The sequence below is a fragment of the Haliaeetus leucocephalus genome, unplaced genomic scaffold (assembly GCF_000737465.1).
Source record: "Haliaeetus leucocephalus isolate CR32 unplaced genomic scaffold, Haliaeetus_leucocephalus-4.0 Scaffold184, whole genome shotgun sequence".
NCBI classification, from domain to species: Eukaryota; Metazoa; Chordata; class Aves; order Accipitriformes; family Accipitridae; genus Haliaeetus; species Haliaeetus leucocephalus.
Window position 1 is genome coordinate 10,669,339 of NW_010972620.1, and position 19,912 is coordinate 10,689,250.

The 19,912-nt window shown below is 41.5% G+C and overlaps 1 protein-coding gene across 3 annotated transcripts in view; it reads right to left on the reverse strand.

Moving 5' to 3' along the window:
- The window catches only part of LOC104830123 (chromosome unknown open reading frame, human C10orf76), a 122,849-nt gene that overhangs the window by 63,411 nt on the left and 39,526 nt on the right, over positions 1-19,912 (reverse strand). For all 3 annotated transcript variants that reach the window (XM_010564849.1, XM_010564848.1, XM_010564850.1), the window contains 3 exons: positions 8,776-8,858; positions 8,135-8,261; positions 5,533-5,608 (listed from right to left, as the gene is read on the reverse strand). In XM_010564849.1, the coding sequence (XP_010563151.1) occupies positions 5,533-5,608; positions 8,135-8,261; positions 8,776-8,858 (286 nt within the window). The remainder of the gene's footprint in view (positions 1-5,532; positions 5,609-8,134; positions 8,262-8,775; positions 8,859-19,912) is intronic.

Sequence of the window (19,912 nt, forward strand, 5' to 3'; positions counted from 1 at the left end):
AACTGTGATGAACTAATTCTTCAAATGACTTAGGTGCATAAAGCTTGGAAGTCTTCTTACAGCATTTTAGGAACAATCTGATCCTTAATCTTGGCAAAAGTATGTTAGGATTTTAAAGTACCAATAAAATACATTTATGAGTTTCTCTTTGGGTTTTGTTGCTTTCTAGTAATTGTTGACTGTCTTGTATTAGCCTGTGATCTGAGCTCAGTCAGACTGATTAGTAGTGACAGCATGTCAGAGGTCATTACCATTAAAGACACCCCAGTGAACAATTCAATGGAGTTGTTATTCCACCAGCTGTAGCCCTCACAAGTGGGTTTAAGAATTATAGGGAACAAACTCCAGAGCACGCTGGGCTAAGCTGCATGCCTGAGCACCCTCTGCTGCTCAGCGCTGGGCAGCCCAAGCGGAGCAGTTCTGCAGGATCTGTCAGTCCCAGGGGGGTTACATACGCACCCAGTGCAACACTGCTGCTGGCAGCTACTGCTGGAAGGAGTAACACCTGAGCATCCTTAGCCAACACTCGGAGTTCACCTCGGACGAAGTTGGAAACAAGCAAGTGGCTTAGCTTTTTCAGCTTGGAAATTATGGCTTTAGATTAGCCCATTGTCAAAGGGAAGATGTTTGTGTGTGTTTTATATATAAACATATATCTATATTTGTAAGTATATGCATGTGTGTGAATATGTGTGTGTATGTATTTATATATACACAGATATCCATATATGGATACACACATTCATATATATGCATATACATATAATATACACACAGATATCCATATTTCACATACATGCACATAGATTTTTTTTCTTGACCACTTATTTTCATAAACAGGCTTTAAGCTTGCCCTCCCTTTTTCATTCTCTTACTCATATTGGCAAGAAACGCATGTGTGTGTGTCCATTAAGTCTGTACAGAGAGGGAGAGGGAAGGAGGGAAGTGTGTGTAAAAAATACATATTTTTATATACATAACACAGTCTCAGCTGACTGTAATCCCTAGGCCTCCACTCCATACAGAAGCACTTCTCTATCAGCAGGTCCCCTTTCACGTATCCTGCATAAATGCTACAGCCATCCATTACAACATGACTAAGGTCAGCAGTGTTCAGCTTTTCTCTTCCCATGAACAGATGCTAAATTCCTTGCTGTAAAGCAGAACAATGCTGAAGGTACTATGTGGACTGCTTGCAGCTGCTCACTTTCTAACAAATATCTGAACAGAACCTCCTCCTCTGTCAAGGTTTTCAATAAGTGCAGTTCTGTGGAGTGCTCATAATTTAACATGAGCTCTAGCTTCAGAGCAGGGATGCCAGGCAGCCTACAACAAACAAGCACAGCCCAATTTAGCCTTCTTTCACATGAGTAAAATAGTAAATGCTCCTTTGGAGTGCTCCTGCCCAGACTGGCAACAAGCATAACCATTTTATACACATCCATGTGATGCTTTAAATGCTCCTCCCAAATCCCCAATCTCTCCTTTACAACCCCAAAAGCAGCCTTGGGAGAAGCAGCATCTCCTGTACAAAGAAAGAATATCACACAGGGTGGCTTATGTGGAACAAAGGTAGCTGCAAGATGGAAGAGTGAATAAAAGCACCCAAGCGAGGATTGCAGCATATGCTACAACAGCACATAAAACATGCTTTAAAAAAAAAAATAAAAATCCTACCACCTAGTTCCATACTACAGACTTACTCTCTGCTTGTTAAAAGTGTTTCAGTGAGAAAAATAAAATTACTTTTAAAATGATGATGGGACTGAATTTCAGACAATGGGGAAATTCAGTCTATTAATCATTGAGTTAATCTATTTATTCACCTTGAAAAAATCCTGATCAGGAGAAAGTCTATTAAAAGAATGCAGGGATTCAGCTGCCACCTTCCTCACTGAGTAAGCAATCAGAAGATGCCCCTTTGAACCCTGCGTTAATAAAATTCTCATTAAATGCAAACCTGCACAGTGTTATCTTAAAGAGGCTCATTAGCTTAAAAAAAATTACTTGTCTCAAAATGTGCTTATTTCCTCATAGGTGAAAAGGTGAGTTTTCAAACCACTAACTGCTGCAGCTTCTTATTTCAACCCCATCAGCGCTGCAGCTATATCTTGCAGTCCATCATGTCTCAATTATTTATGTAAACCACAGAGACAAATCCACAGATAGAAGTTATAATCACTATTATGGGATAGCATAGCAATAGGCATCACTCATGCCAGTATGGTATGCAAGATTCTAGCCAGATAAGGCTATTATTATTCTGTCGTCTTCAAATTTTCATTTTCTTTAGGTTGGACAGAAATTATGAATTGTCTGTAAAAAGGAGAGGTATGGAGAGAAGCTAGCAATAGCCTCCCCATCTCTCAATACTCAAAACATTTGTGACTGCTCTTTTCCCTGGAGTAAGGACTAGAAAAATCAGACAATCAGCAACAACAAAACCCAATCAGACTGCCTAGTGGAGAATAGGGTACAACTAAAAAGTACAGGTAATACCATAATAGGATACACAAAGTGGGATCTCTCTGCAGCTGAGTTTAAACAAGAACATGTCAAAGATTCTCTAGGTATTACTCATCCTGACTCTGTATTAAAGCAATTAATCAGATGACCTTGCCAATCCAGCACTGTGGGGTACAAGCAGGTCTGTTTTATGTCTCTCCCCAACAGTTACTCCTGTAACACAAATGCATTGCAGCCTTGAAAAGTTGTAAACAACTCACCACTCCTCTCCTGGCAGAAATACACGTAAGATTGTACACTAGGATTTAAGACACTTGTTAAAGCCCACCACATGCATGCACACACAGATGTTTTTACATTTGTAGTCTTTCCCACCAAAAGTCTTAGGATAAGGAAATGACAATCTTTATTTATTTATTTTTAAATAGCTGTTGTAATGAGATAAAGATATAAACCAAAGCAGGTAATTGTTGCGCATAAAAACTTTCCAGAATGATGGAACAAGCTGAGGGAAAAATCCAACGTGAGGTGGATTTCTCTAAACTCATTCCCTTCATGGCAAAGGCATCCAAACAAGAAACAGTATGCTAAGACCACTCTAAGGGGTAATCACAGGGACATAAACAAACAGGCAATCCAGACAATGGGGAGCTAAGCCAGGTTCCAACCAGCACATCCTTATCAATGCATGAAATAATTACATCTGATTATAATATTATCATTCATTAACATACTGTGTTTCTCTAATAAAGCCATCAGCCTGAAAGCCCTAAAAGGCTTATTCCTCTCAAGCATCCTCTCTCCCTTTTCTCTTTGTTGATTTGGGTTTGCAACATCTCCATGACTCTGCAACACAAAGCCACAAGCGTGTGTGCACAAGGCTCCAGTTTGCACTCCCGGTCCAACACCAGAAGAAAACATGTGGCCTTAGTATTAAGTCCTCCTACAGCCATTGCCACAGAAGTGGGGCAGCCAACAGGACAAAATGGTCTTTCCAAACAGACTGCAGAAAACTTCAGACCTTGTAAGGCTCGAGGCAGTCCTCGAAGAATTACCCTCTTGTCCTTCTGCTGCATGATCTGCAACTTTCAAACACCTAAATTCAGTCTTTAGGCCAAAATGGAGTATTACATTATCACAGGCCCTTCACTTCATCCATTTCACTGTACGGAGATGAGTCTTTTGGAACTTTCTAAAGTATGTTCTCACAAAAAAAAAGGCATCTAGTCCTAGTCACCACTTTGAAACATCACAATGTCAATCACCTTCACAAAAGCACAGTACCTTTGGATTTCTCCAGCTTCCAACAACCAGCTGCTCTGAAATCTATTCAGTTAAAGAACTCCTCAAATGTAATATTTTTACCATGAGAAGAAAACAAACTGGTAGACAAAATACCTGGCCTCTCCCTCCAACTTTTTTTTTTTTTTTTTTGGAGCAAGAGAGGAAATGGGATAAGTCAAACAGACTAACCTCTCTGAATTCTAATCCCTCTCCAGGCCTTGAATCATCTCAAATTTAGACCTTTCCTAATTTCACTGAAAAGCTGCTATTCATGAAAACTTCTAAGGCTAGTAAAAGACCACATGAAATTTCAACATACATGAGCAGTTAGGTAGAGCAGGGGAAAGCTACCAAAAGCCTAGAAGGGAAACATGTTAGAGGATTCACTGATTCCAGACAGTACTGTGTACTGAACATGTCCAGTGAAGGGTATCACAGTGTCAGTTTTTTCGTTGTATCTTGTCTCAGCTGCATGCTGATCTTTACAAAAGCAGCTGTTAAGCCAACAGGAAATGAGCCAATGCATAATCTTGGTTGCACAGACCAGAGGTGAGCACAAACCCTCTGTGACCACTCGCTTTTTTTATCTCTTCCCAGTTTAGACTTCTCTTGGGGGGTATGCAGAGAATTCCCAGGGCAGACACTTTTTGTCCCATTAAATGACATTAATTTGCCAACAGCTATCTGTTCTGCTGTTTCACTCCAAGTCCATTATCTGCCCACAAGCTTTCATTTATGTCTGTTTACAAAAAATAAAAATAAGGATAGTAGCAAAATAAATCTTCTGGAACCATATGTGATGTTATTAAGCTTACAGACTTACTAGGGGAGCCTTTAAGGTGGTTTATAGACATGTAAGATGTATATTGACTTGAAAGATGCCCTCTTAGTTAGTTCTTGTCCTACACAATCTCTTTTGTAGTGAGGAAAATGACAAGTACTAACAATGTAGCAGTACTGAGCTACTTGGTGTTGCATAGACACCTAGTGTCTGGGGTGACCAGGGAAGTGATGGACAGCTATTTTTTTCAGTATAAATACTTGTATCTTTTATGGTTTATTTACAAGCCAGAGATAAACAGTAAATTCTCTCCTGCAACATGCTTCCATTTTCAAATCAATCAGATCCATGAGCCTCTTGCCCAGTACCCAGCTTGGTCAGTACTAGCTGCTCCAGAAGCCAGGAAAAGAAATTATTGCTGTTGTGAAGGAATACAGCACAAAAGCACTCCTAGATATTCCTTAGCCTTACAAGCAGAGCATAACTTCTGCCCTTGAACAGGAGGAAGAAGTTTAAGAGAATACTGAAATGTCCTTAAATAATCAGTTTTAAACACACACAAAAATCTTGCAATGTTAAAAGAGGCCTCGAGTCTGGTTATTACAGCTGGCTTATAGTCCCCTTCATAGCTTCATGGAATTGCAATAGAATCACACAACAGAAATCCATTAGGTCCACAATTACTCTGCTAGCACAACATTGTTCCCTACTGTATAACTTCTCCCAAGAATGCTGTGAGGATTAATTCATTACAGCTTGTGTCATGCTTTGAAAGCACTCAGTCTACAGAAGAGCTGAGAGAATTATTAGAGAGAGGACAATCAAACCCTGGTGATCCTCTCTTTAGCCCAGTGGGCCCTGTTTAGAGCAGCAATTTAGTCCAACAAAGAGAATAAATTCAAAATCAAATTCAATACAACAAATGTGAAAGTGTCACGATAAGAATGCAGTCACACAGGACACAAGAATCTTTAAAATGGTTAACAACTTCTACTCCTTACCTAATATTGACTAATGCATGGGTCACCTTGCTTGCAGGCTCTTTCCATTGACCAGCATTGGTAGACAGCCTTAGAACTGAAAGGAAAAGACAGTTAACAGTGCTGGCACAGAACTGGCAATTTTCTAATCCAAAACATCAAAAAAAACTGCTTTGGTGAGATGGCGGTCTGGAAACCACATCAGAACAAAGGTCATCTTTGAGATGATCTGTGATCTAGGGCAGAAGTTCCTTTCAAAGCCCATCTAAGAAACGTAAGGAACACATAAGAGGTGAGCAGAACAAAATAATGGCTGGGAAACAGGAAGCAGAGGGGATAGAAGAGCCTAGGTCCTCCTAACTGCTTTCATCACCACATATTAAAGTTAATTTCCCCAGAAACAGGGCAGCGTCCCAGGTCTACAATATCCTTTGTTCCACACACTGCTGTTCTCCTCTGGCTCCTATTTATGCAAGGTTCCATCTGAGCTGGACTACATCCTGCAATTTAAACCCACCCCAGCAGTGGTGGATTCTTTACCTCCCCATTTATCTGGAATTGCAGAGAGGAATTACACACCAGCCTAGGGAAAAACACTCCCTGTAGGAATGAGGGTGTTCTGTTGCACAGATGGTCTCTAACAAACTTGGAGGCAGATCTGAAAACATTCTGCAGCAGGAAGAACTTCTAGGGAATCCAGTTCTTTTCTGCCAGAGTACCAAAAATATTTATTTAGGTCAGAATCTGTAGTGTTTCTACGGTGGTAGTTACCTGCACATCTCTTAGTAAGTACCAAAACAATAACAGATCCTCTAGCAAATGTTTGGATTAATTTCCATATTGCCTGAATAGAAGGGAATTTTCTATGAATTTGTATATACAGGGTTTTCTGGAGGTTACATTTCACAGTCAGGTTCACCCTTGACTTAGGAGTGAAGGAACAGCACATCACTCAAAGCTAGGATCACCTAGAAACATGGATGAATCCACAAGCACAGTGGCTGCATACTCATGCCCATTATTGCATGAGAGAAGCTTTCGGTCCTGCAGATCTGGATGAAGTACAGATTCAGGACAAGAAAAATAAAGAAATAAAACCCAAGACAATTAGATTCCACCTCCACTCCCAATGTAGAAAGTTTCAACCACATTAACAGGGAAACTAAAGGACAGAGTAGCTTTCTCATCTGTGCTAACAAATATCCCAAGGCTAGGGGGTAGAAGGGTGACTATAGTCCCAGTGAGATGGACTGGGGAAAAAAAGGGAAGCTGTCAGGACACCTGGTTAAACTGTGACTTTCATCAACTTGACACAGTGCTACCTTCTCACTTCCTAGTGCTACCATTACATGTTATCTGCAGAAAAAAAAGATGTCAGCTCTGAGTAACATTATTTTGTCAAACAGTAGGTACCGTACTTGAATATCTGAAGTAATGTATTCAGAAAGGGTTTCCATTCAGGCATCTACAACATTAATTCAAAGGGGTTTGCTCTGTGTAGCAGGATGGAAAACATTCATGTGACAAATGAATTTTTTCAACAGGTCAGATGTGCCTATTGCAGCCCAAGTCAGTAAGTTTGAGTGCATTATTCTTCTACTCCACTTTCCTTCAGCTTCCACATGGAATGAGTTTGAAAAATTACTGGCTAGTAAAAGCTCATCTTACTAGCTGCAATTCTTAGGAGTAGGAAATGGGTTAGCAAAAAATCTTATGTGCTCAGAGGGCACAAAAATGGCCAAGTGATCCCTTATAAAATGGATGAAAACTGTGGGTAGTTTGTACAAAAGGGCAGTTCATTTTTGCCTCCAGTTGCAGGGACTATTTAGGCTACTTTATTTACATGAGGATGGTTCTCTCCCATGTCAGAAGAGTGCCGTGGCCAACTGTCTGTCTCCCATTGCCCTTTTAACTCCCCTTATATGCTTATACTAATTCCTGTTGTTCATTGGGTGATCATCCTGAGAAGGGAGCAGGGGGTGAAGGGAAGAAAGGTCCGTCTACAACAAAGCGAACGAACACAGCTATATTCTTTTCTTCACAGCTTCAAGCATGCAGGCACTACACCAGTGCTGCTGCAGCTACCCTTGGCTGCAGGCTCCTGTGTATACACTGCCTGATTATGCCTCCATGCATTCCTTGCTCTCCTTTGTTCCTCTTTTCCCTGCTGGGTGTCACTTGGTGGCATTCCAGCATGCCTCTCTCTCTTTGAAGGATGGCAGCTTCCCCCTGTTTTGCCAGTAGGAACATTCTTCAGTCCAGTGATTTGCTTGTCATTGCATGCAGGTTTGTGAGCGCTGTTTTCTTGGTTTGATTTGGCAATGAGTGTAGTAGATGTGCTTTGTCTAGCACAGCAAGCTTCTTGTTGTAAGTTTCTCAGAGGCAATGGGTCTGGGGTTTTGGTTTGGTTTTTTTTTTTTTAACTAAAAAAAATTATCCCTTTAACAAGTTTATCCCTCTCTCAGTTCTTCATTTACCAAACATGTCCTAGTACACAAAACATGTCCATTCACCAAGACACTCATCAGTAGCAGGTGGACAGAAAACACCTGACACAAACATCCCTCCACCACCATCCTCACTTCCAGTCAACAGTAGTCCTGACGACTCAGGAGGTACTCACCCATAGAATAAAGGTTGTCAAAATTCTGATGCATCCGGATGATTTCATAATACAGCTCATCATAGCTGCTGGGAGTGGGGAGGAAGGTATCTCCGTAAGTGATGAACATGTTGAACAGGTTCACAACCTATACAAGGAAGTGAAAAGAAGTTACAACAGGAATATTTACACAAAATCTATTCTGCAACAGAAACAATACAAACTATGTCCAAAACTTTTGAGCAAATAATACTGTAATGCAACTGAGGGCTAATTACTTCATTGCTTTATCTATTATTTTCCTTATAGTACAGAAGAGACAGACAAGAAGCTTAAATACTATCGTATCTGGGGTCAGGAAAACCGGTTTCTATTATTTTGTATACAAAGAGCCACAGAACAAGAAAAAACAATACCAGATCTGGAAAATTAAACTAAGCCTTTCCTCACATAGACCTGTTTATTTCAGTGAGCAGACCCTACAGTGAGTTCCAAGCACTGCCCTTTCCAAACATCTAGTGAAACCAACCACAATGATATTCCTCTGCTTTGTGGCCTTCTACTGGTATCTCCTTACCAGGCCAGAAATCCTGTATTCTTCCCTAAGATTCATTCAAGATTAAGTTGTTTAAAATAAGAGGATTTGCTTTGTCTGCACTCACCATAAGAGCGAGGGTGAAGATGTTGTGCTTGGCCAGCAACACAGTCTCATTAGACATGAGGAACTTCAACAAGTTGATCAAAGCTAGGAGAAAATACGTATTTTTTTAAATAAAATTAAAAGCAAAGCCATTCTCAAAAAGTCACTTAGAGATGCATTTTCATTATCTAGTATAAACTAACCTAAATGCCAGCTGCTCACCTCTCAGAAATATATGCTCACCTCTTAGAAATACCTCAATTTACATGTGGGGTTTGTTGGTTGGGGTTTTGTGGCTAAAACACTGTGCTGGACAGGTAAGTGACAGCCATTTTACTGTCCCACATTTTTTCTCCTTCACTGACTTCCCAATCAAATCTGCTCAGGCTCAAGGTAAGTCTCTTGTTAGCTTAGTCGGTTCACAGGAGATTTTTCTATCTGCCAGATCCTGAAGTGAGCTTTGGGGTTGGAGAATCCAACTGTCTCGTTTCTGCTTCATACATCACCAACATGATGTATGCATAGTCAGCCCCAAACTGTCACTCTTGTTGATACATGCAGTTAAAAAAAAGTAACAAAAAACCCCACGGCATAGCTTTTCTGTAGCTCTATGTCAATTCTGCTGCAAAGGTACAAGGAAGGATATAGTACTTTATTGTGTCAGTTATCTTGAGCTGTGCAGTAAAGACTACAGATCTGGTTCACACTTGTCTTAAAAAAAAAAAAACCAACAAAAGCTCCTGCATAACCACACAAAATCAGTTAGTGATAGTGGGAATTAACAAAAAGGTTGGCTAAAAGAGCTTTAATCAAACAGACTTTACAATAAACAATTGTATTCCATACACTTGAATAAAATGGAAAGTTCTTTACCTTGTTTTTTCTAGTTCTTGAAAATTTCAAAAAAGAAAGTTATTTTCTTCTGCATTATAGCTGCTCAGGACTGAAAGCTGATGCCTGCCTAGAACAGATTCTTAATGTACTCTCTGCTCTGAAGTCAACACATTTCAAGACTTAAAACATCTGAATTAGATGGCTTGCAAAGTCAAGCTGGAAGGCTATACAGACTTTTAAAAAGGTTCTTAATTACCTACTAATTAGTAACTGCATCTAACAGAGTAATGCCAGGCATTACTCCAATTTTATAGGTACAACTAGAATTTGTTGATCTGTTCTTCCCCCCACCATTATACAAGTGTTACCCACTACCCAGTAACCTGCAAGAAAACCAACTCAAGTTTGAGTGAACCCCATAGCAAATACAGAACAGACCATTAATTTCAGTCCAAAGGTACAGGCTATGAAATAGAAAGAGATAAAGCACAGGGAACAGGAATGAGGTAATGGCAAAATTTAGATATCCCCCTTCTCCTTCAGGATTACAAAGTATTCACAAAAGGTAAAACCAAAAAACCAACAGTAAAAAGACAGATGAGAAGAGACTGGTGAGATCTGGAATTAAACAAAATTGTCAGATTCCGAATACAGTCCTGCAACCACTACCTTCCAATACTAGAAGTTCACCAGCAGTATCAAAAGTTTGTATATTCCCCCAAAAGGGAAGCCTACAACCCTAGTGTGGGTATTTACTCATCACAGACAGATGCTACTTCAGATTAATCTACCAGCTCGTGGCTTGATGCTGAAGTGCAAACCAGAATGAACAAAGTTCTCTGCAAACTCCAGACATGCAACTGATTTATCTGTCAGAGCTATTCCAGGATTTAACAATCAGCAGTAGCATCTCTCCTGTCCATGACAGCAGCCCACCTCATGAAGCAGATATATTAATACCTTTTCAATCCAGCCACAGAACTCGCCATACCATCATCCCCTCATCATCAGACTGAAACTCCTGGGACCAGAAGCAGAGCCTGGATTCCACAATAATCCAGCTCTGGAAATACTCCTGTCAGATATTTTTCTGTAAAACAGCCGTTTCAAAACAAAGAACTAGCAGGTACAGATGGGCTCTCCACCAGAGCAGAGATCCAGCTAAAAACAGGTTGCCAAGGTAACCAAGCCTCCACAGCAAAAAAGTAGAGTCTCCCGCAATCAGTGCCTTGGACTGAAGACAGATGCCCTGCATCTCTGTCACAGCAGCTTATTGGCCATCTCTCTGTTAAATAGTTATAAGCATGGTTTTACCTCTTTCCCAGCCGTGCAACTCCACATAGCCACATCTCGTGGCCAGGCGCTGCTGTTCAACTACTAGCAGTTGGGGCTTTTGAAAGCAGAGTAGCAGAGCTCTGGATTTCCTGTAACAAGTGGTGTGAAGCCTCTTGTTCGTCCCATCGCCTCTCACTTTCCGACCAGAACCCTGCTGAAAGGCCTTTGCCATGGTTGATCGCACAGCATGATGAGAAGTCACCGAACATCCGAACACAGCGAACATGAAAGCTGACCATGGTGGGAAGACACCATTTTTAAAAGAACAAGCGTAACCATCGTTTGTCTAGAGCACGAGCACTCACCGACTGACAGGGACAAGTACCCTGTGACTGCCCACTGCAGTATTTCTCAGTTACCGCCCTGAAGCACTTGCACTGCTCTATATTGGTGACAACACTTGAAGGAGAACGGTTTGTCTGTTCTACCCCAACAACAGCTCCTACATTTGTTCCAGCCATTGTGGTGAATTTGCTCAGGTTTAATTTTCCTGTTCCAGTTACAAAGAAGACAAGATTACCACTGCTTGAAATCAATCTTTATACCTGAATTGTACTGCATCATAGCGCACACACAGCCGATCTATGCTGTTCCTTCCCTAAGAACTAGGAAGGAGAGGGGTGTGCTTCACATGAGGAAGAAACTCAGTACTTGGCTCAGAGCTGATCAGAAGAGCTAATCCACCAGGTTTACAGTCACTGTGTGCACGGCACAGACAAATTTATCCAACTGTTTGGAAACTACACATTCCTAAAAAAGTTGCAGTGATCCTAATTACAAATCCACTACACCAATACTCAAAGAGCAACCAGTCTTTTTCCACACCAGTACATTCTGCACCAGCCTCTGCTCAAGTGGCTCTGAGGAACAGGAACACTGTGGAAAACGAACTCTTAAATCTATGGCTACCTATGCCTCCGTAGTTTGCTTGTAAGGCAGACCCCATACTGAAAATGAGGACAGCTATGCCCTGGAGTTTTCAGGATTAACTACTTTTAGATCAAGCTTCATATGCCCAGTGCCCTTCAGTGACAATTACACACACAAAATAAACCTTTAGAGCAAAGGTCCAACTGGTTTAACACCCCTCTGCCCCTGAGCTCCCACGGGGCAGTGCTGCTACTACTCCTGAGCAACCTGAAGCCAAACCCAATGTGTCGCTTTTTCCCTGCTGCAATCAACTGTTTGCCTCTCATATCCCATCTGCAGGCTGCCCTCTCACACTAGCCAGGAAATTGTCCATGTTTTTTTTCCCCACCAGAGGAGCAGGTCAATCTCTCAGCTGTGCAGGCAGACAAAACTGTGGCCCTTGCTTGGGCTCAGCCACATTATCCCAATTCAAGCTCCAGGATTTAACAGTGATGGATGGTTTCAGCATGAGATCTATTTCAACATTAACTGGAAAACAGCACCATTTTCACAATAGCCTCTAGAGTCTTTTTTTTTTTTTTTTTTTTAAGATACTTGTCTTTGGAATGCACCCGCTACGGTGAGTCTTGGAACATCCATAATTTCACAACACAATTGTGTCACTAGAACTTCTTTAGCAACACAAGCAGGAGGCTGTAACTAAACTAAACTAGCAGCCATCACTATTTGCATGCAAGCTCCTCATTCTGTGACCTGAGCTGAACACACAGGCTATGGTTCTTAAATCAGCAAGAAGAGAACGTGGCCTTGAATACCTACATTTACCGCCTCAAAACCAAGTAGAAAAGCATCTTGAGTGGACACTTAAATTGGACATGAAGCCATATGATTGGCTGTACATGAAAGTGGTATAAAGCATACAGGTTGGTTTTTAGGCAATTTTCTCTCCCAAGGATTATTATAGCCAAAGGATGAAAAGTGACATCACCAGCTTTTACAGATAGCCTCCCTGCTTTTTAAACTGAAATGACTGCAGTGAAAGAGGCTCTTAGCTCCTCCACTGCACAGCTGCTTTTGAGGACAGATACTTTCCCTTATCAGCTCTTGTGGCCAGTCTGCTGAGGAGCAACAGCACTCCTCCTCAGTTATTTGCTGCCCTTCTTCAAGTCAATCCTCTGTAAGAAGATGGCCAGCCAGCATCTCTTCTGCTCTTCTACCAGGAAGGAGGTAACTCCTGTTATGGACAGATGCCCTTCACTCCCTCCTCCCATAGCAGGCTTACCTTCTTTCCCTGTAAGTCTCGTTTCAAACAGAAGTATATTCAGCCCCAGCACATCTGGGATTCACACAAAGTTTTGTTCTATTTAGTGTCTCAGTGTTCACTGTTTGCATCACGTGTAATGCAACAGGGGCATGGAGGTAGGTTACATAGAGAAAAGGGGGGGAAAGAAAAAGAAGTAGTACCGTCCCTTGGGCAAACCAGAATGTAGCACAGATTCTGCCAAGAGCATCAAAAGGCTCTGATGTGTTATTGCACAACAGAGCAGAAGAGAACAGCCCTGAGACACACATCAATGAGAGGTTGGATGGGTTGAGCACAGTATGGAGGCCTCTGTCACTGCATCTGCTGCGCTTATAGGTCAAAAATCTTCTAATGGTGCATATAATGGCCCTCAACAAAGGAGCAAGGGAGAAAAAAAGAGATGTGAGGGCTCCTCAACTGCAGTATAACATCAATTAACAGGATTCTGTACTCTACTAAAATCCTCCAATTTTCTACCCTCCAGCTCTCAGGACACACTGGGAAGAGGAGTGATTTTCACATTCCCTCTGGAAGTTACCATTGCACCAACAGTACAGTCAGTGTCTTCCTTTAAGTGTTTCCACTCACAACCCCCTTAGGAGGATCCCCAACCAAACGTCACTACAGGGTGGCTGTTAATGACATCTGGGCAATGCTTCCATGCTGCAGAGAAATCCTCTGCCTACAAGTGCTTCAGCAGCACGGTAACTACCCTGGACCTCTTGCAGCCAGCCTGTTCACATATACATACTCCCAAGGCAAAGTCCATACAACTCATTGTAGCGCATGGTAAGCCAGATCTAGTAAGGATTAGTGCACTAGACTGCAACTGAGAACAAACTGGATTCGATTCTTCAGGAAGCAGGACTTTGGTCTTTCTGTGCTTCAATTCCTCCAACATAAAAAAGAAAACAGCACCATTCTGTCCGCCACAGCACTGGAAGCATAAATAGAGCAACAAGAACAGCCCTGGCTATACCCAGTCAGACCAAAGGCCCACTGACGCTCAGTATTCTGCCTCTAAATGGCCGACATCAAATGCTTGTTAAGAAGTAATAGGCCAAACAAAGCTTTCTCATAACGTTCTTCCAGATTCCAAAACTCAGCATGATCCCTTTACACAAGGGAAACTACAGCAGAGAGTGTGGAAATAACAGACTCTCACAACATGACAATACCATAACCATGGACCAGTCCACTCTCCTATTCTAGACTGGAAGTCACAAGGGCTAAGCTAGCATAACCATATATCCCACTGTGCTGTTATGAGGAGAAAGAGAGACCCTGGAACAGATTTATCACCTCTAATAAATACTATACCTGAAGAGAAATTCAGAAGTAGGGAGGCAAAAGGCTCAAATACGATATACTGAGATGACCTGAGTGTTAAGAAGGTGCAGATCTGGCCACATTCAGCATGGGCAGACACGCAGCAGAGCAGTGATCAAAACAAACTCGGCAGGAGATGAGTATCTACAGATAGGGTTTGACAGGAAAGAACCAACGGAGGTAGTTTCGGGATAGAGCAGTAGGAATAGGAAGCGTGTCCGAGAAATAGCTACATTGCTATTACAAACTAATGCACCAGAACCTCCCGAGGCACAAACTATCCCAGCATCCTTTGACAAGTGAACCAATTACTCAGGGACAGCACTTGCAGCTTCCTGTCAATCAGCCAAAGTGCTAGAAAACAAGACTGTTGCACTATTGCTGCAGTTGCCTCTCAGGGAAGCGGGGGAAGCAATAAAAGCTCTGTCAACATCGCTATTCAACATGCTTCAGCTCCTTCCCTCTGCTCTGATAAGGAGGGAGCACCCCGCTCATAGTTGTAACAATTCTCGTGGCTGGATGGCTCCTCTAACTGCTGCCTCCCTGTGCTGGCACAGGCACTGCCGAATTCCTGCTCCCGGCCACCAAAGCTCTGGCTGACAGCAGCTGGCTATTGGCAGGGTCCCCATCACCAGCACCTCAGCACTCTACAGCTGTTCCCTCTTTTCCCCATGACTCTCAGGGTATAAGCATGAAAGCAGCCTGTATTCTTAATGAGAAACAACAGCTTGCCAGAGGCCTGGAGTACCTGCTGGCATAACCCATCGCTCCCAGGATCAGTTGAGTAGGCCACTTCCAATCCTTTACTTTCTTTATATAGTCCCCATCCCTGGTACTCGCTGTTCCCACGTAACTGCAGCCAACAGTGTGAAAATTGCAAGCTTAATGGAAATGCTAATTGCTGATGCCAGACCAATGCTGCTTGATAGCAATCCAGCAAGCAGTAAGAAACAAACCAAATTTTCCAACTTCAGCTAAAGCTTAGATGAACAATATGCTTTTTTCTGAAAAATAAAAAATAAAAAAGCAAACACCCACAAGCTTCATTCGTCTTTAGAGGAAAGAGAAGCATTGAGCTCAATTCTATTCTGTCTGACAGTGCAGGTTCACACTGTTAATTAAATAGCAGTCTTGGGAGTTAAGGTTGCACATTTTTGCATGGGGTTTTAAAACAGAAAAGGAGGAGCATCTGGAGAAAGAGCAGAAACTTTGTGTGAGAACATGGAAAGATAGCAAAGTAGGCAACCCAGGACTGCTGCTTCTTGAAAACAAGAAGGGGACAGGGATAAATCACTGCATTCTGAATGCTGCAACCCCTCCATGCCAACAAAGAAATGGCTGTGAACAGCTCTGGCTGTAACACTCCTGTCATCAACGGGACTGTTTCCCAGAAGAAATTATCACACTACCTCCACTAGGTCACCATGATCTGCAAACTGGTAGGGATTCACAATCCAATTGTCCTGTGTTAGCCAGCTTTATTTAAAAAGTAATTTGCAGGACAGAGTAACATATCCAGATGAGACCTGCCAGGCTGAGGCACGATGACCAAAAGGTTACTAGACTTCTGTCCACTTAGATGACTAAATTCCCTTTGTGCTCATCTGAGCAAGGCTCTGTTGATGAAGAATTCCCATCCTGATCTTACCAAGTGATCAATAACTGCCACAAATCTTATATTATTCTTCTTCTCTCCAGCAGCAAGTGGGGCCAAACTCTTTATCATCAGTATTAAAATATGTTAAAAAAAAGTGAAGGTAACTAGAATTAAGTAATAGAACACCAAGGATTTAATTAAAAGCAGATGCTTCCTAAAAATGCCCCATGCAGAGAATTTAGAACATCCTCTTTTACAAGAAAGCCACTGAGTTTTTTGCATTTCTTACATTATCTTCTTTAGGAGATTTATACCAGTACATTTCACCAAATGGCTGTGTGCTCTTACCACAAAACTGTTTTAGCTTTGGTTGAAGGAGGAAATGTGGAAAGGTTAACATGAAATTGGACCACCAGTTGAGAACAGCAGCAGAAGACTACAAGCAGATGTTTGCAGTCTTCCTTCTGAACTTCCATCTTTCACCTGTAAGTGACATTTGTAAGATGGGACTAGGGTTTTCTTTGGGGCAACATGGAGTACTACCAGAAGTACAAATTAAATAAATCAATAAATATCAACCCGCAACATACATCACAACTACAAACAAAATTTATTTTATAAAACTATCTTTCAATTTTAGTCCTTTCCTAAATTCACTGAAATAGCTAACAGGACTAACAGTTACACTCCTGTACCAAGCTTGTGCCAACACAGTACCACATGTCCAACCAAGCACCAGCATTCCTGTAAGTAAAGAAAATAGGCAACTCTAAGGGCTGCCAACTCCCACTGCCTATTCCATGGCACATAACAGTTACAGCCTTTAATTTGTGTGAGAAACTATATTCTTTCCAACACATTTTCAGAACTATTCCACCTCCTCAGAAACTTCACTAGAGTCAACAAGCGCAAGTGCTTGTAAACCTGTTGGGCTTCCTACTAAACAGCTAGCCAATATTATCTATTTTCTTTCAATTTCAAAGATAAGGAACAGAGATAAAGCTTGCCAGTCACCTATCTACAGGTAAAGGTGAGGGAAGTTGCCATAGACAAGGACATTGCATGAAATGCAAGTTAAACACAATTTTAATAATGATTTACTGAGCCACTTAGAAGTAAACACTAATTTCAAAACTTCAACTTAATGACCCAGTTCATTGGAATACTAAAGGACCTCACTGGCTTTTGCAATCCTAGAGCTAAGCATCTCTGCTCTCAGAGTGCTAATATGAGACCTGTGAAGCCCTGTCCATGTCCTTCTTGGCACAGAAAGAAGTCATAAGCACAGCCGAAATGGTCAAAAAATCATTCCAAGAATAAAACATCCTTTCCTCTTTCAAGCATACAATTCATTAAGCAGCACTAGGAAAAAAAAACAAAAAACCCACAGGATACACACCTAAGCTAGACGCTAGCTCTCATTCCTCAGTTTTCCACACCAAAGAATAGTCCCCGGAAGACATTCTAATAGAAGAATAGGAAAAGGATATTGAGTCCCCTCCTGACAATTAAAAATGCTGAATAGCTCCCTCTTCAGATCATGCAATGATTTCTAACCCAAAGTTTCTATCTGGTAACACCTCCCAGCCTCCCTAACCCTCTAACCCCAGACCTCATCCCACCTAGTGCCTCCTATACTCAGGGCCTCCTATTCCTCCTAACACACTATCACCTCCAATTCATCTTAGGCTCTCCATCCACCCAGGTCGAGATCCCCAACAGCTCCAAAGACCCACCCACCCCATCAACTCAGAACTCCCTTTCCCATTGCAGCTGCTCAGCAGCTCACCTTCAACAAGCTTGGACACTGTTCTTGCCTCTTCCTCCCTCAGTTCCTGGTGCTCCCACTGAACTACCAGTGGGAACCGCAGAGGGAGCCTATCATTCCCACTTCCAGCCTCATTCCTCCGTGATGTGGCACCCTCTTTAAAAAGCCAGCATCCCCTTGTACTCCAACGACTCATGAGATCCCAAATCTCCAGCACGGCATATGGCAAATGGCTGGGAGCTCTCAGTCACATGGAGATTCCGATGTGCAGCTTTGAAAAGTTGGGCCAACCTCCCACTATCAAAAGGCATAGAGAAATGAGAGGGCAAACACCAGGTAAAACCAGGTAAAACCATTAGGTAGAGTATGTTGACCTGCAAAGTTGTTAAAACTCTAGCATTTGTTCTATAGTTCTCTTTACAGTTTACGAGCAGCACAGTGAAGTCAGAAAGCATTTCTGCTGGAAGGTATTTGAAAGGTCAAGTCTCACATAATGACTCCTTTTTCTTCCCAAAGCAGTAAGTTCAAGTAGAACCCTTTAACAGAGACAAACAGACCTCCTCTTTACTCACCCTAGATTTCATTTTACGGAAGTTTTTTTACACTTAACACACAAGCTCCTGTTCCTTTTACCCTATCCCTACACATGACCTTTATTAGTTACCTTTGAACTTGCTGTGCTGAAGAGACTGTTCTCTGATGCTTGCAACATCCTTCACAGCTTAAAGACATTTCTTTCTTTGTTACTACATTATAGAATTCTTCATTGAGCAGAAATTACCACAGCAGCCTTATCTATACCATCAGCTGGACCATGACTGCTTCCTCTGAACTCTTAAGACCTCAGAAGCATGCAGAAGACAGTGCTGTTGGATCTTGTACCTTGGTAGCATTTTTTAAAGCCACATAAGACATTCTGTGAGTTTGTAAGAAGGTTAAATTTTAGGTCTTTAATTCTTTTCCCTATAATCTTTAAGTCATTTGCTAACTGGCCAAGCAGCTCTATAGTCTTTCAAACTCTCATGGCACTCAGTGATCAGGCATTTTACCAGTGAACTAGACTGTCTGGTACACCAGTATACGAATCCTGACTCCACCAGAACTGCAAGGAGACATGCTTCCCTTGCCAGGTAGCTGCTGCAGAATATGACAGTGACAGCAGGATTAGAGATAAAGGGGAGACACAATGTCACCTGATTTCCAATCTGTTCAGCAACACAAATCGGAGGGCTGAAGTAGACCTGATCAACAGTTGGAGAACCAGAAATGCCATAGGTAACAAATACTATCAGTAATAATATTTCAGCCACAGAAATAACAAAGCAAAGTACAGGTGACTAAACAATACCACCTTAAACATGCACTGTATAAGGGCAAGTGTGTTATACAAACTGAAAGTGGGTTTTTTTCTCCCCTAAAAAATATTGCTTCTTTATTTTAAGAAGTTCCAGAGGAACATTTCACCTCTTTAGTATTCACTCAAAAAGATTTTGAAAGCAATATTATCCACATGTTATAAATACAAAAACTGACAAAAAGATCTAAAGAGTCTACAAAAAGGAAAAAAGTATATTTTGTCCAGTAGCATTGCAAAAGTCTGTTTTGATAATCCTAAAAACAGAGAAAAATTAACTTCTTCATAGTGCTACACATTTGAAGCACCTTCATTTTAACAGTGCATTCAGCATCTACCAAATTAACTAAGCTACAAGCTAAGAAACTGTAGCCCTTATGTTAACAATAATTTGGAAACTGATCTTCAATCCTTAATAATGGCAAAGCTCAATTTTAATCCTACTTTGCATTCAGTTGCCCTAATAAATAGCTATTTCACCATTATTCATTATTATTTTTAAGATTTTTTAATGATCTACTCTTGCTATTTTAAGTCTATATTAGAATTGCTTTTCTGTTTCTTTAAACATGGCTTTTGCTTAAAGCAAACCATAGCAACTGCGAAGAAGTTACCTGCACCCCCTAAGCTCAGAGTGAATTGCTCAAGCATTACTAATTTTGAGGTGGGAGGAGCTGAAGAAATGAGGTCTTTTTATATAAAAAGCTTAAATGACTCATGAAAACTCTTTTGGCATAGCTTATACATGCTTGACAACAACAACATATAT